Source organism: Myxocyprinus asiaticus, chromosome 32 (genome assembly GCF_019703515.2).
Source record: "Myxocyprinus asiaticus isolate MX2 ecotype Aquarium Trade chromosome 32, UBuf_Myxa_2, whole genome shotgun sequence".
Taxonomy (NCBI): domain Eukaryota; kingdom Metazoa; phylum Chordata; class Actinopteri; order Cypriniformes; family Catostomidae; genus Myxocyprinus; species Myxocyprinus asiaticus.
In genome coordinates this window covers 31,368,439-31,381,495 of record NC_059375.1, presented here as the reverse complement: position 1 = coordinate 31,381,495, position 13,057 = coordinate 31,368,439, and the positions used below count along the sequence as shown (strand labels likewise).

The 13,057-nt window shown below is 36.8% G+C and overlaps 1 protein-coding gene across 6 annotated transcripts in view; it reads right to left on the bottom strand.

The window, feature by feature from the left end:
* LOC127423486 (syntaxin-binding protein 4-like) overlaps window positions 1-13,057 on the bottom strand; it is a 50,402-nt gene that overhangs the window by 28,020 nt on the left and 9,325 nt on the right. For 5 of the 6 annotated variants that reach the window (XR_007894330.1, XM_051667825.1, XM_051667827.1 and 2 more), the window contains exons 8-16: window positions 12,918-13,050; window positions 12,570-12,676; window positions 12,173-12,395; window positions 10,992-11,070; window positions 7,808-7,905; window positions 6,790-6,886; window positions 6,028-6,146; window positions 5,827-5,922; window positions 5,454-5,519 (exon numbers count right to left, since the gene is read on the bottom strand). Coding sequence is in view for 5 of the 6 variants with exons in the window: in XM_051667825.1 (XP_051523785.1) it covers window positions 5,454-5,519; window positions 5,827-5,922; window positions 6,028-6,146; window positions 6,790-6,886; window positions 7,808-7,905; window positions 10,992-11,070; window positions 12,173-12,395; window positions 12,570-12,676; window positions 12,918-13,050 (1,018 nt within the window). In the remaining variant the exon portion in view is untranslated. The remainder of the gene's footprint in view (window positions 1-5,453; window positions 5,520-5,826; window positions 5,923-6,027; window positions 6,147-6,789; window positions 6,887-7,807; window positions 7,906-10,991; window positions 11,071-12,172; window positions 12,396-12,569; window positions 12,677-12,917; window positions 13,051-13,057) is intronic. The other variant, XM_051667829.1, reaches the window with a different exon arrangement.

Sequence of the window (13,057 nt, the reverse complement as noted above, 5' to 3'; positions counted from 1 at the left end):
ACAACAGCTCTGGATACTTGTCAGCACTGCATCAGTCAATAGAAGTCAAACAAAGGAAAGGTAACCAGGCCACTGTAATTATGAAGCTGTGGGGTATGATAATGCTCTTTAATGGAAAGGTGACACGAAATGTGGAGTCGCACTCTCTTAGCTTGAGAGAAATTCTGTGAACACAATGCAGGGATTTACAAATGCATGCAAAGTGTCTGTGGTAGTTTTAAAAGATTAAATCTTACAGAAAAAAAAAATAAATAAAAAAAATTCTGGCCCCTTTAGTCTTAGTGAAACTTTCACAGTACAGACTTTACATATGATAAGCTACTATAAATGTCACTTATTTTAAACTCCAGAAAGAACTGAAAACAATATACAGTAGATAATTGCCCTCTAAATGAAAAACTACTTATTAAATAGGCGTGATATATCTTGCATTGACACTTTTTTCCAGAAAGAGATTTAAATGAGCAATTATATCCATTTAATGTATATGCATAATGGAGAATATGTGACATTTATTATAAGGATCCTGGATTGGTTACAGCTGATGTAATTTTCAAAGAATCTGAAATTTAAAGGCAACATAACTATCCCGGTAATTCAAAGAATTAGAGGATGTGTCTGGGAAAAAATAATAAGAATTCAATGAATCACGGACAATAAGGCTTTTAGGCTTTACAGTTTCAAGGATGGGAGAGTGGATGCATTAGTGCAGACTTATTATTCAAGAATATTTCAAACCAGTTAAAGAAATTAAAAGGGCTTATAATGGAACAAAATGAACACTAGGTTAAAGGAATAGTTACCCCCCAGCTGGACACCGGATCCCCTCCAACGCCTCTCATACTTCCCATCCAGACATCCTTTCTTCACAAATTACTTGCAACCAGGGTTTTATATGTCATAATACCTCGACATGACCATACGCGCCAGCTTGTTGGCCAACTGGCACCGAGATACGCACTCCGTGCACTAATGGCACTGGCACCGTATCTCTCAGTAACTCAGTGCCACCAGTTCCGTATGGCATCCTACCTCAGCACAAGCAATCACCACATATCACCAAGGTTCCCTATTCCTCAGTTTCCTGCTTCTGAACCCCACACTTTTTGTCCTTCCTTCTTAACCATAGCCAGAAACTCCCTTTCTCAGTTTTCTCTGCCAATTCCTTCAAATACTTTTTTTTAAAGCTGCTCTTATGATGCCAATGTCTCTAAATAGGAGCTGCATTGATGTTCCCATAAATTCTCGGCACCCAACCTCGACAGGGTAGGTGGCAGTCCTCCATCCATTTTCCCTCCACTCTGCAGCCAAATCAGCATATTTTAGCTTCTTCCTCTCATAGGCTGTCTCCAGACCCTCTTCCCATAGAACATTAAGCTCAATTATTACTATTTTCCTAGCTGAAGTTGACCACAACACTACATGCTGGCCAAGGTCGACCATCATTGACCAATCACTTCCAGGCGCCAAGATTGATCTGGCTTCACTCCGTGCTGTGCCTTGTGTGGCACCTTCGTTTTTAACTAAATCAACACCCTGCCTCTGGGGAGCATGGTTGCCTTTGTTTGCCTTTACTCTATGCACCTCTAGGATCTCAGGCAGCTTCCACAGGACCTGATCATGCAGCCACCTATACCGTTCATGTGCCAAGGCAGTCTTGCACCCAACCAATATGTGCTGCAAGTTTCCTCTTGGGGCCTCACAGAGGGGGCAACTCTCCTCTTTGCCATACCACAGAGACAAATTCCCAGGGCTTGGTAGGGTATGGTAGGTGCATCTTATTAGAAAACTTGTGGTACCTTCCACAGGTCAGCCCATCCTAACACTCTATCAGATGTCCCCTCCCATATGAGCCAGTGCCGTTGCTGCTGCTGGCTGACTGCCCCAAACTTATACCCTTCCTCTTCCATCCTAGTTACTTCCGTAACTAACATTGCTTTCCTCTGTTTTCAGGAGGCTGCTGACCACAGTTTGGGGGCCACCACCCATCCGAGGCCTGTTCTTCCAGACTGTGTTCTTCCAACAATCTCTTGATGCTTCAGTCTTGAAACCGCCTGGATTACGACTTCCTCTGCCTTCCAAGTTATTTATATATAAAGCCACTGTTATTTTATTTGTCAAAAAAAATAAATAAATAAAAATAAAATTAATACTTTTTTAAAAGATTATTTTCTATATTCAGACATCTCATACTGAACAAAGATGCCAACTCTTAAAAGGACAAAAAATAAATAAATAAATATATAAAAACGCCATGAAAGCAGTCTATTTGACCATGCCTAGACAGATTCTGCATTTTCTGTGGTAATTTTGAGGGAAAACTGAGGAATTCTATGTAAGGGATATAAACTCAGTAAAATGTGTTAAATAGAGATAGAAGGACTACGATATACTCTTATTGGTAGCTGAAAGCATACCCAAATTAGCCAAAACAAACATGCAAAGGGTAAGGGATGTGTAGAATCTTTATGAAGGACAGATCTTGTAATTCTGTGGAAATCTGAACGTTTTCTGCTGATTTTTGTGTGTGTTGTAACTGTACATGATGCACCAGTTCAAATATGTGGAATAGAGGATGAAATTTGAGATCTGCCAGTCAGAGGAAGATTAAAGTCGGCATGAAATCAAAATGGACCCTATTAATTTTAGTAATGCATGTTACTGGTCTTATTGTAAACTATTCATCCATGCATCTTTGCTATTTTATAAAAATCTTTTGACCTCGTAATCTTTAATAAAAATGTCATAACTTGCTCTTCCTGTGATAGGACTGACTCTTCTCTGCTGACATATGCAAGGCCGCGCTGCAGTTGCCAAGATTCTAGTCAGTTCTAACCCTACCCCTTCAAGAGTCAAGTAAACAAACCTGGCATCAAAGCAGCTAATGTAGAGATGAAGAGGTGTATTATCAGCATTATCAAAACCCTGTTCCCTACCCCAAACCTTGGTTATGGGCCCGCTGGATAAAATATACATTTCCAATAAGGAGGAATAATGGTGAACTCACGGTTGTGTTCGAGATATTTCATGCCTGAATGTTTCTTGAGGTGATCGCTACTGAATACAACGTGAGTCAGATGCGTTTGGAGTTTATTCAGTTTTTTTAATGCAGGTATCTTGGGATGTACAGCATGAGTAGGTGTTCATTTTTCCATTATATTTAGTGCATTGTGATTCAAAACGTTGAAATATTGTGATCTTCTACTCTCATTATACTCGTATTCAAATGCATTGGACTTACACAACGGCTCCAGCATCATCTTAAGCAAAGATATGGATCAATTAGATCATCGTTTGGTTCTCAAGCCAGTGAGGCACAGTGGAAAGGGTGTGTGTGTGTCTATGTGACAACTGCAAACTCACATTCAGGTCTGCCTCCATTCTGGTATGCAGTGCCCACTTTTCTCAATCCAATCAACAACCTAAAAATTCTGTCCTAGTTTTTTTTCTTGTTTGATAACTGTTTTACTTGGAAATATGTCACAATACGGAAGAGAAGTTGGTTACAACTTCCGTTTCTTGCCGACTTTAATAGTGAATAAAAGCTGGATGCAGCAAGATGTCAAAGATGTCCGTTTGGCGCATGTTTACATACTGTAGAAAAACAGTGGAAAAAAGAAAGCAGATGGACACAAAAATGAGTTCCGTGCATATGCCTTTTTATTCCCACAAAGCTAACACCTGATTTCAGAAGACTTGGAATATAGAGCACAACTCATATGGACAACTTTTATGGTGCTTTTATAATGATTTTTTTTTTTTTTTGAGAACTATGGTCACTATAATCTGTCTTTGAATGGAAAAGAGCCGCATGAAGATTGTTCTACAGCATACAGGTTTGAAACTACATTTGAGTGAATAATGACAACATTTTCATTTTTGGACAAACTGTTCCTTTAACCCTAACCTCTGCAAACAACACACAGATAAGATTCAAATGGAAAGTTCTCATCCTAAGATCCACATGGAGAGTCAAACCTCAAACCAGTCATGGCTGCCCACGCACATGTTTTGCTGTAATGTAGCCGGGGATGCACTGCATAGATGGTGATATCACCTGCAGAGAGGAGGCTTAAAAGCTTACTGGCTTTAACACTAAAGAAGCCCATCAGCCTACCTGTTACTCTAATAGCAGATATAGGATGTAGTGAGTAGGTGGAGGTGAAGAGATCAGAAACGATTCAGCAGTACTTTAAAGGCTTTAAAGAAACATACAGGGCTTAAACAGAGCCCTCGATGGAGGTACAGGAGGGACCAGCAGCACCACCACAGACCAGAAGCAAAGCACTCTCGGAATGGGGAGACAGAAGTTTGACTGACCCTATCACCAATCAAAATGCCACAGGGCTTCAAACAGCTGACCAAACATTCAGGAAATATACTTTCCCTGTTTATTTAGATCAGCTCTTAAAGGAATAGTTCACCCCAAAATGAAAATTATGTCATTATTTACTCACCCCTTTGTTGTTTTAAATCCGCATGACATTCTTTCATCTGTGGAACACAGAAAGAGATACTAGGCAGAATGACAGTCTGAGTCACAATTCACTTTCATTGTATGGAGAAAAAAAAAAGATGCAATGATAGTGAATATTGACTAAGGCTAGCATTCTGCCTAACATCCCCTTCTGTATCTACCTTCTTTCTCCTTTCATGGAAGAAAGTCAGATGGGTTTGGAACAACATGAGGGTGAGTCTATATACGTTTTTTTGCCAAGCAAATAGCACAATTTAAGGTATCATTCATGCGGGATGAGTTACATGCCAAATTTTTATACTTTAGGTTAAGCATTTGTTCAAATGAGTTGGATGTATTTGAACTAGCAACATTCTATAAAGCATAATGATTTTTTACTAATTCAGAATGTGATGTTCTGCTACATTAGTAACAGTCTAATAAAACCATTAAGATCCAATTAATCTTGGATAGAATGTTGCAGCTCATTAGATTTGGGGTTACATAACAGGCACTTCTGAGGCCCTGAGATAGAACCCAGAGGACTAGTGGGAGCCCATTTCTTTATAACCCATAGAACAGAACTATTTCCAGACAGCGATTGCCATCCCTCAGTGTCCTCTCCCACATGATGTTCTAACGTGGGTGTTTCAAGCTTCCCATAGTGAGCATGTTCAATGTTTTCACGCACAAGATGCTCAAAATAGAATTTGGATATTGCTCATAGTATGCCGCCTTTTGATAAATATTTTCAGAAATCATTCCCACATAAGTTCTGTATTGAGCTTCAGAGAGGACCATGTGGTTTTAGCCTCAAACTCTACAAAACACCTGTATCTCAACTTTAAAGGTCTAGTGGCACATGAACATGCACTCAGAGCACCTCCCTGTGGCAAATCTTACACAGTACAATGACAATGAAACAAGGAAAAACTCAAACAAATGAAATAAAACAAAAGATGCACAAGAACTTAAGGTTTAAGAAAGGATTGTGCACCTGTTTAACTTTTGTTTGTTCCTGCTGCATCTTATGATTAAGGCTCTCGGATTCTGTCAGCTTATCCTGTTAGAACACAGATCTTCACATGAGTCAGTTTTAGAGTTAGCTCACTCATTCTTGCAAATAGGATTAATGAGAGTCTCAGTCTATAACACATAAATGAATGTCACACATTCCAGTTTTGTGAATTCTTGGATTTACCATGGATTTCTGCAGAAATTGGTTACAAATTTGATCTGATCTTCAACTAAGTCACAACAATAGACAAACATAGTCTGCTTAATCAACACGCAAACAAATGATATGTAATTCACATTCACATACTTTTTCCTGCAAATATTAATGGCTGCAAAAACTGCTGTTATGTTACCTGTAGTCTCTTGATTTCTCTCAAGGCCTCATTGTGGTCTTTGCTTAGTCTCTCCATCTCATCCAAATCATCTGATAACGAGTCTGATAACGATGGCTAATAAAATAAAAATAACATTTTTATTATTTGTCATAATCACTTATTATTTGTTTGTTTACATGTTCCTGCTGCAATAATAAATAAAATATCCTTTGTCTTTACCGTAGGGTTTGATGGAAAGTCAGTGAGATCATCTGATGTGAATCTTGCTATTTCCTGTTCTGAGTTAGTGTTAGACTTAGATTGTAGATTAAAGAGTTCCTTTGCAACCCTCTCAAAATCTTATAGGGGAAAAATGAAATTACTTATAAAAATATGTTCAATAATACAGTACATAATGTATAATAATAATGTCCATAGATCAATTCCATGTTAATTTATACAGTGGAACCAAAGAGTGGACACTTGGATACTTAGAAACACCTACAAATACCTGAATGTCATTGAACTGCAAAACAAAATATCAAAGCACTGACATACAGTATGCAAACAAATGATGCTAGAGCTTTTCTTAACTTTGTTGTCAAAGGGATTTTAGTGGATGTATAAAGTCAGTTCCCCTCAAGTTCACACTCACACAGATGTCCTAGCAGAGTAACCACAAGTGTAGTTCTTCACTTTAACAATAGGCACATTCCACTAAGTTTGACAATAATAAAGTGTCCAAATACTTTGTCTTAATTTATGACAACATATTTATTGTTTTATCATTTATAATCTAACAAACTTCTTTCCATGAAATGTTTTGTTTGAAAAGTGTGCTCATGTTATCTTCCTTTAAAATAAAGGTAAATTGGTTTAATATTTTGCTATCTAATGCAATGACATTCATACAATGAGCCACTATAAAACTAGCATAATGTACTGCATAAGTAAAAAGCTGCCACTCTTTTAATAATAAGGATTAATATAAATTATTCTCACCTCCATAGGCCACTGTCCCTGCTGGGCTCAAATGTAGTCTTTCTCTTAGAGTCTGGACCGGGGACTCGTTAGGCTTTAATCCCAACACCTCCAGTCTCTGTGGACAGAGCCACTGCCCTTTTAGAATGTTTCATTACACAAGCACAATGTGCTTACTGCTTTACTCTCTCTCACTCACTCACACACAGACACACACACGCTTCAATGCCTGTTTATCATTAAATATAATATTATTAATTCTAACACATCTACTTAATATATTTGATGTAATTTAAATTACATTTTAATACATTTTATCCCAATAAATGTATCCACTACATAAATATTCTAAATAAAAAAATAAAAAACAATAATTTATTTATTTTCACATATTTAAAGTATATATATTAAAATGAGCTTCTGCAGTTCAAAACTTTCACAAAAAAAAAAAAAAAAAAAAAAAAAATTTCGTTCTCTACACTATTTTCAATGCCAATAGAGTTACAGAATGTGCTACAGCCCAGAGTGATTGAACACGCTAATTATGTGGCCAACTATTTGGTGTGATGTGGCGTAGATTTGGTTTGAACACTGGGGTGGGGTGGGGGTTGGGGGTTACAGTATGAAGAATTGACATGTTTCCATTGATCATGGTGGGGTGGGGGGGGGGGGTACTTATTATTATTATTATTATTATCCCCCCATTCCCCCTAGAATCTACACCCCTGGATGTGGCACAGTCTCTGTTGATTTTCCCATCATACCAAAGGAAGTGTGGATATGTGATAGCACGCTAACCGCACAGATCACCCAACATTGAGATCAACTTCCCTCTGCACATGACAGTGAAACAGTGAAAGATCAATGCCATACTGAGGCTGATGGGTAACTAATCGCTAAAGCCCGCTGGGAGGGACGACCAACGTTTGACCTTGCTGTTAACACAAGATGTTTTTGTAATTCTGTTTTTCAGATGGTCATGGCTTTGACACTGACACCACTGTCATTTGGCTAATTAAGAGGATATGATAAGGGAGACCTGCTCGATTTTCTCCGGTTTGAGCTGGGAGCTGGGGCTGGAGGATGGAGGTTTTGAACATCTGGAGGTATTGCTGGGATTACAGGCAGCAGTAACATCTGAGGAAAGAGAGACCAAATAAGTTAAAATTGAAATCAAAATTTGAAATCCGTGGCTTTTTGTCCATGTCTATTAGCGTTAAAATCATCTATATGCTAGTGCACTCCTAAAAGACACAATTAACCTTCAGCGGATACACACATTTTTTTAACTTTCTCTCGTTCAGGAAAAAGGACCAAAAATATTGATGACTCATCCTGCACTACACAGATTTTTGTCCAATCAAATGCTCTCTAGAATGAGGATGTCCCTCCTCGTAATAACACCTGCCACCAACTAACAATTTAGAATTTAATGAATAATAAATCATGGCTCTCGGCTTGGACGTAACCACAGCCTAATGGCTATTTCAACAAAAAGGTTCCGATCCCTTCAATATGTCACCAAACGTCCTGTTTCAAAAGGTAATATGTCAACAGATGCAAAAAAAAATAAAATAATAAATTGCACAGGTTATCTGCAAATCCATTTGGTGCCACCAGCGGTGCTTCACATTTAAACTGCAAACAATTCTCTCTGTCTCTCTCTCTCTTTTTGCAAAACATCTGTTTCTGATTTTGGTCAAAGACATAATGCTCTTACATAACTCAATGAGAGTATAAATTCTTAGTAGATTTCATCAGCTAATGGAAAATTATAGTAGCTACACATCGGTTAACAATTTTAACTCACCCAAATATCATGCCATTATATTTGATCCCTTATATGACACCATGAATAAATGCTTTGTGTACAAGCAGGAATTAAAATTGTTTACACAGGCTATTTTTTTCTCTCTATAAACCCAACCCTGACCTGATCTGTGAACTGGAGAGAAAGCACAATGATTTGCTCAGAATAGTGCCAATCCTGTCAAATCCTCTTATGATGTATAACTGAAGAGTGTAACTGAGCTCACAGGTTAGAGCTCTGACAATCATCATTCATTGTTCAGAATCTGCATATTTTTGTGGCACTTTCCAAGAATTGCGTACACTTTCGGGTCTCATGACTTTTTTAAAGGATTAGAGACACAAATAATTTTATTTTATTTTATTTATTTTTTTTGTGAGAACTATTTGATGTTACAGTAGATACATGTACCCCCCTAAAAATGTAACATTCCTTAAAATTGTGACACCCAAGAAATGACATCCTATTGACCCTTTCTACAGCATAGCGGCAAGATAAGTAGGGGTGGGTAAAATTATAGATTTTTCGAAACATAGTGATCTGCTATGAGCAAACCCTCCACTACAATGAGAGAAAAATATCTACAGACGCTCTTTACAGAAATGCTGGTTTTGTTAAAGAGATCAAGGGTGTAGATTTGGCTTGAACATTGGTGGGGTTGCAGCGTGAAGCATTTGCATGTTTCCATTGATCATGGTTTAAATAATGGGGAGGTTGTATTTGCTTGTTTTGACACATATTATAGTGTTGGGTACATTGGCCAAACTGAACATTTCAACGCTTTTACACAATTTATTGTAAGACAAAATGATCTAACAGATATTTTCCTTTAATTTAATTTTTGGAAATATACTGCAAGCTTATCAATAACTACAAACCAACATTTGGTCCCAAAATAGCAAGCATTTCCTGAGTGATAGCTTGATTCAGGATGAAATTTGCAGCACTGTTACTTGCAACCCGGATACCCAGACTAATTTTTATATTTATTTTTTTTACTCTATAAATGTTGTATATTTAATTTTTTATGTTTATTTAATGTCCATTGCTAGAAAATACCAAATTACACAAATCAGGGTTTTAAACTATTTGATACATGTCAGAATCAGAATCAGATTTATTGCCAAGTGTTCTCAAGTACACAAGGGATTTTTTTTGGTGACAGGAGAAACAAGTGCACACAGAACATTACAGTGAGACACAAAATATAAAACATGCTAAGAGTATAAATAGACATACAAATAACCAGACATATAACATAGAATGGCGTATGTATATGTGCAAGTGGTAATGTATGTGCAAAGTAGGGGTATGTTCAGTTATTGAATTAAATCAGAGTGAATTTATATATGTACATGATGTATATTTATTTACATTATTGCACTATGGGGGAGTCCTGAGTCAGTTTAACTGTTCATGTGGAAAATGGCCTGAGGGTAAAAACTGTTGTCCCATATTTAGCAAAAATTGAAATGAAAATAACATAAAAATTAATATTTAGTTTGACCTCCGATGTTGATGATTACATTTTCTTGAGGTTAAGCATCGCCCTTCACTGACCATTTGTTGAAAAATAAAAAATAACTTCAGTATTTAGGTCCTATTTTGTACCCTATTTGTGGAAAATGCCTTTAATGAATTTATGATTTTCTTATTGGTTTCATTTACTTAGGATGATTTCTCAGAAATTCAAAGCAATTTAGAATAATATCAGCTTTCCTTCTATCCAATGACCATCAGAGATTTGGTGGATAATAAGGGGACTTTCATTATCTGCGCCGCTGCAAATATGTACATGCTGTTCTTACAGCAGTTCTCTCATAGGATATTCTCGATACCATATTAGACACCTTGAAAAAAAAAATGTTTCTCTCCTTCACCCTCCAGCCGAGATCCATCTGCCACTATATCAGGTTTAGAGTTTAGTCTGACCACACAACCATAAACATTCTCACTATGACAGATATAAATGGAATCTGAAAACAAACAGTTCTGTTTCTCATTTCACATTTCATGTTTGCCGTTCAGTACACCTGTTGTTTAAATCTGCTTCAAATCTTTGCTGCGGGAGAGTTTTATCGTAAGTGCTTGTAAATAAAATTACTGGTAAGCCCTGTCCTGAACAGAGTTCAGTATCCTTGATTTGACCTGGAGTTACATGCCATATTGATGGTAGGACCTATTTTCTTTAAACTACCACTGAGAGAGCAGAATCATGCCAGCTGGACACAGTCATCTAAATGTCTGCTAAACAGGTAGCCTAGTTCAGGTTATGCCAAAATAATTATTTCTAAGTTTTATATTTTTTGAGGGTAAAATAGCATTCACAACGCGGTGCTTTTAGAATATAATACACATTTTTGGGGATGCACAAAGAGTGTTTAGTGTTAGTGTAATAAAGGGTTAGCAGTACCAGAGTTGGCCCCTGTGGTACAGGCACTCTCAGGTGAGGATACAGGGGTGAACTCAGGCTTTGCTGTTGCTATTTGTACCTGAGGGAGAAAGAAACAATGAGGCTAAGTTCAAAACAGCACACTATCATACTACTACTATATCTACAGTATATACATATATAAACAAAGCAACTGGCTGTTTGGAATAACATTAGTAGTATGATAAGAGTAGTATGATGGTCTATCATAATACTCTAACTATTGCTGCAGTATATAGTATGAATACTGTGCACAGTATGCAAATTTTTTGTATGCGAGGAATACCAGTTCAACAGTGTGAAGGATGAACTGGAAGTAATATCAAAAGCAATTTTACAAATGTCGTTCTTGACTCATTATTTGATCGGGCTGCCAAATGTCACGATGTTCAATGTTGGGTAACTTGCTCAAAATAAGTAATCCACTACAAATGACTAATTACTTTTCTTATAAATGTAATCAGATTACTTTTCAGATTTCTTTATCTAAAAAATAATAACATTACTAATTACTGTATTTTGAAGTTACTTTCTAAAACACTTTCCCTAGAAAAGTTTTTGGTTTTCTGCTTAAATTCTAAATGTCTATATTTCCTCCTCATTCATTGTTGCACACTCATCAGCTGTCACATAAACGCTAACAGACATATGAATTACAATTTTAAATGTATTATACATAATCCTTTAACACAAGTAATGTACTTAAAAGTAATTACTTAATTGAAAGTCAGTAACTAATCTGATCAAGAAAATAGTTGCACTACTTTTTCCTGACTAAAGAGTAATTAGATAACAGTAGCTAATTACTTTGTAATCAGATACACCCAACACTGATGTTATTCAAAATAAAGCTTTTTTTTTTCCAAGATGACTTGCTGAAGTAAGCATGCTACATGATGAGGTAATATGATCAATGTTACATCATATGAAGACAATGTAGAATAGTAATGTTTATTGTTGAATAATGCGTTCTGTTTCAGATACTATTTAAAACAATTAGTAGGCAGTATAATTTATATACTGTGCAGTATTTAGTAAGTAGTAAGCATTTAATTCTAACATAGACACCATTTTAAGCAGTGTTAAAGAAACAGCTACTGCATTTATGAATCTTTGTCACCAGATGGAGATGTGAAGGAACTGCCCTCAGTCTTATGTCTTACCTTAGTAAGTTCTACAGAAGGCAATGTTTCACTTCCAGAGTTGGGGGTGTTGACTATCTTGGGAATAAGGCCTCCAGGCAGACTTGCTCCCCCCAGTCCAGTGGGCTTGAGAGGGGGAACAGTACTAGAGGGAGGCTGAAGGGAGATGGGGCTGTGAGGACCACTGCTGGATCCTTTAGATAACCTTCGTCTGATAAATGCTATTTCTACTGTAGGGTCTGGTCTGTAGGTCACAAAAAACATGTTTAAACATATGAGCATCCACGATATAAGCGGCCAGTAAATTATATCACTGTTAGTGATCTATGGAAGAAAGTCAAGGGTGAGTGAATGATGACAGAATTTTCATTTTTGGGTGAACTTATCCTTTAAAATATAGACAAATGTGAGTTTTAACCTGAGTTTTGTTCGAGTGAGTATGCTTTTGGCTTCTTCATGTGTAACTCCGATGAGTGACTCTTTGTTGATGGATATGAGCTGGTCCCCTGCCTTAAGTCTCCCATCCTAGAGTCACACAAAGAGAGAGAGAGAGAAAAAAAATCTTTACATCACAAATTGACAGTGTTTCACTAACCAAAATTTAAACATAAATCTATATATATATATATATATATATATATATATATATATATATATATATATATATATATATATATATATATATATACATATAATTAAAACTGTATTAGTTTACTCATAAAAACAGCTTTAAACAATTTAAATAGCAATAATAATGTAGAAGTACTTTTTGGCAGTCGCTTCCTTGCATTATTTCCTGAATGAACACCATTGGCCCCTCTGCACAGTTAGCTCCACCCCTAATGACAAGGCCTAATCCTGTCCCCTTGGCAACACATATCAACTGAATCATGCAGTCTCTGGGGA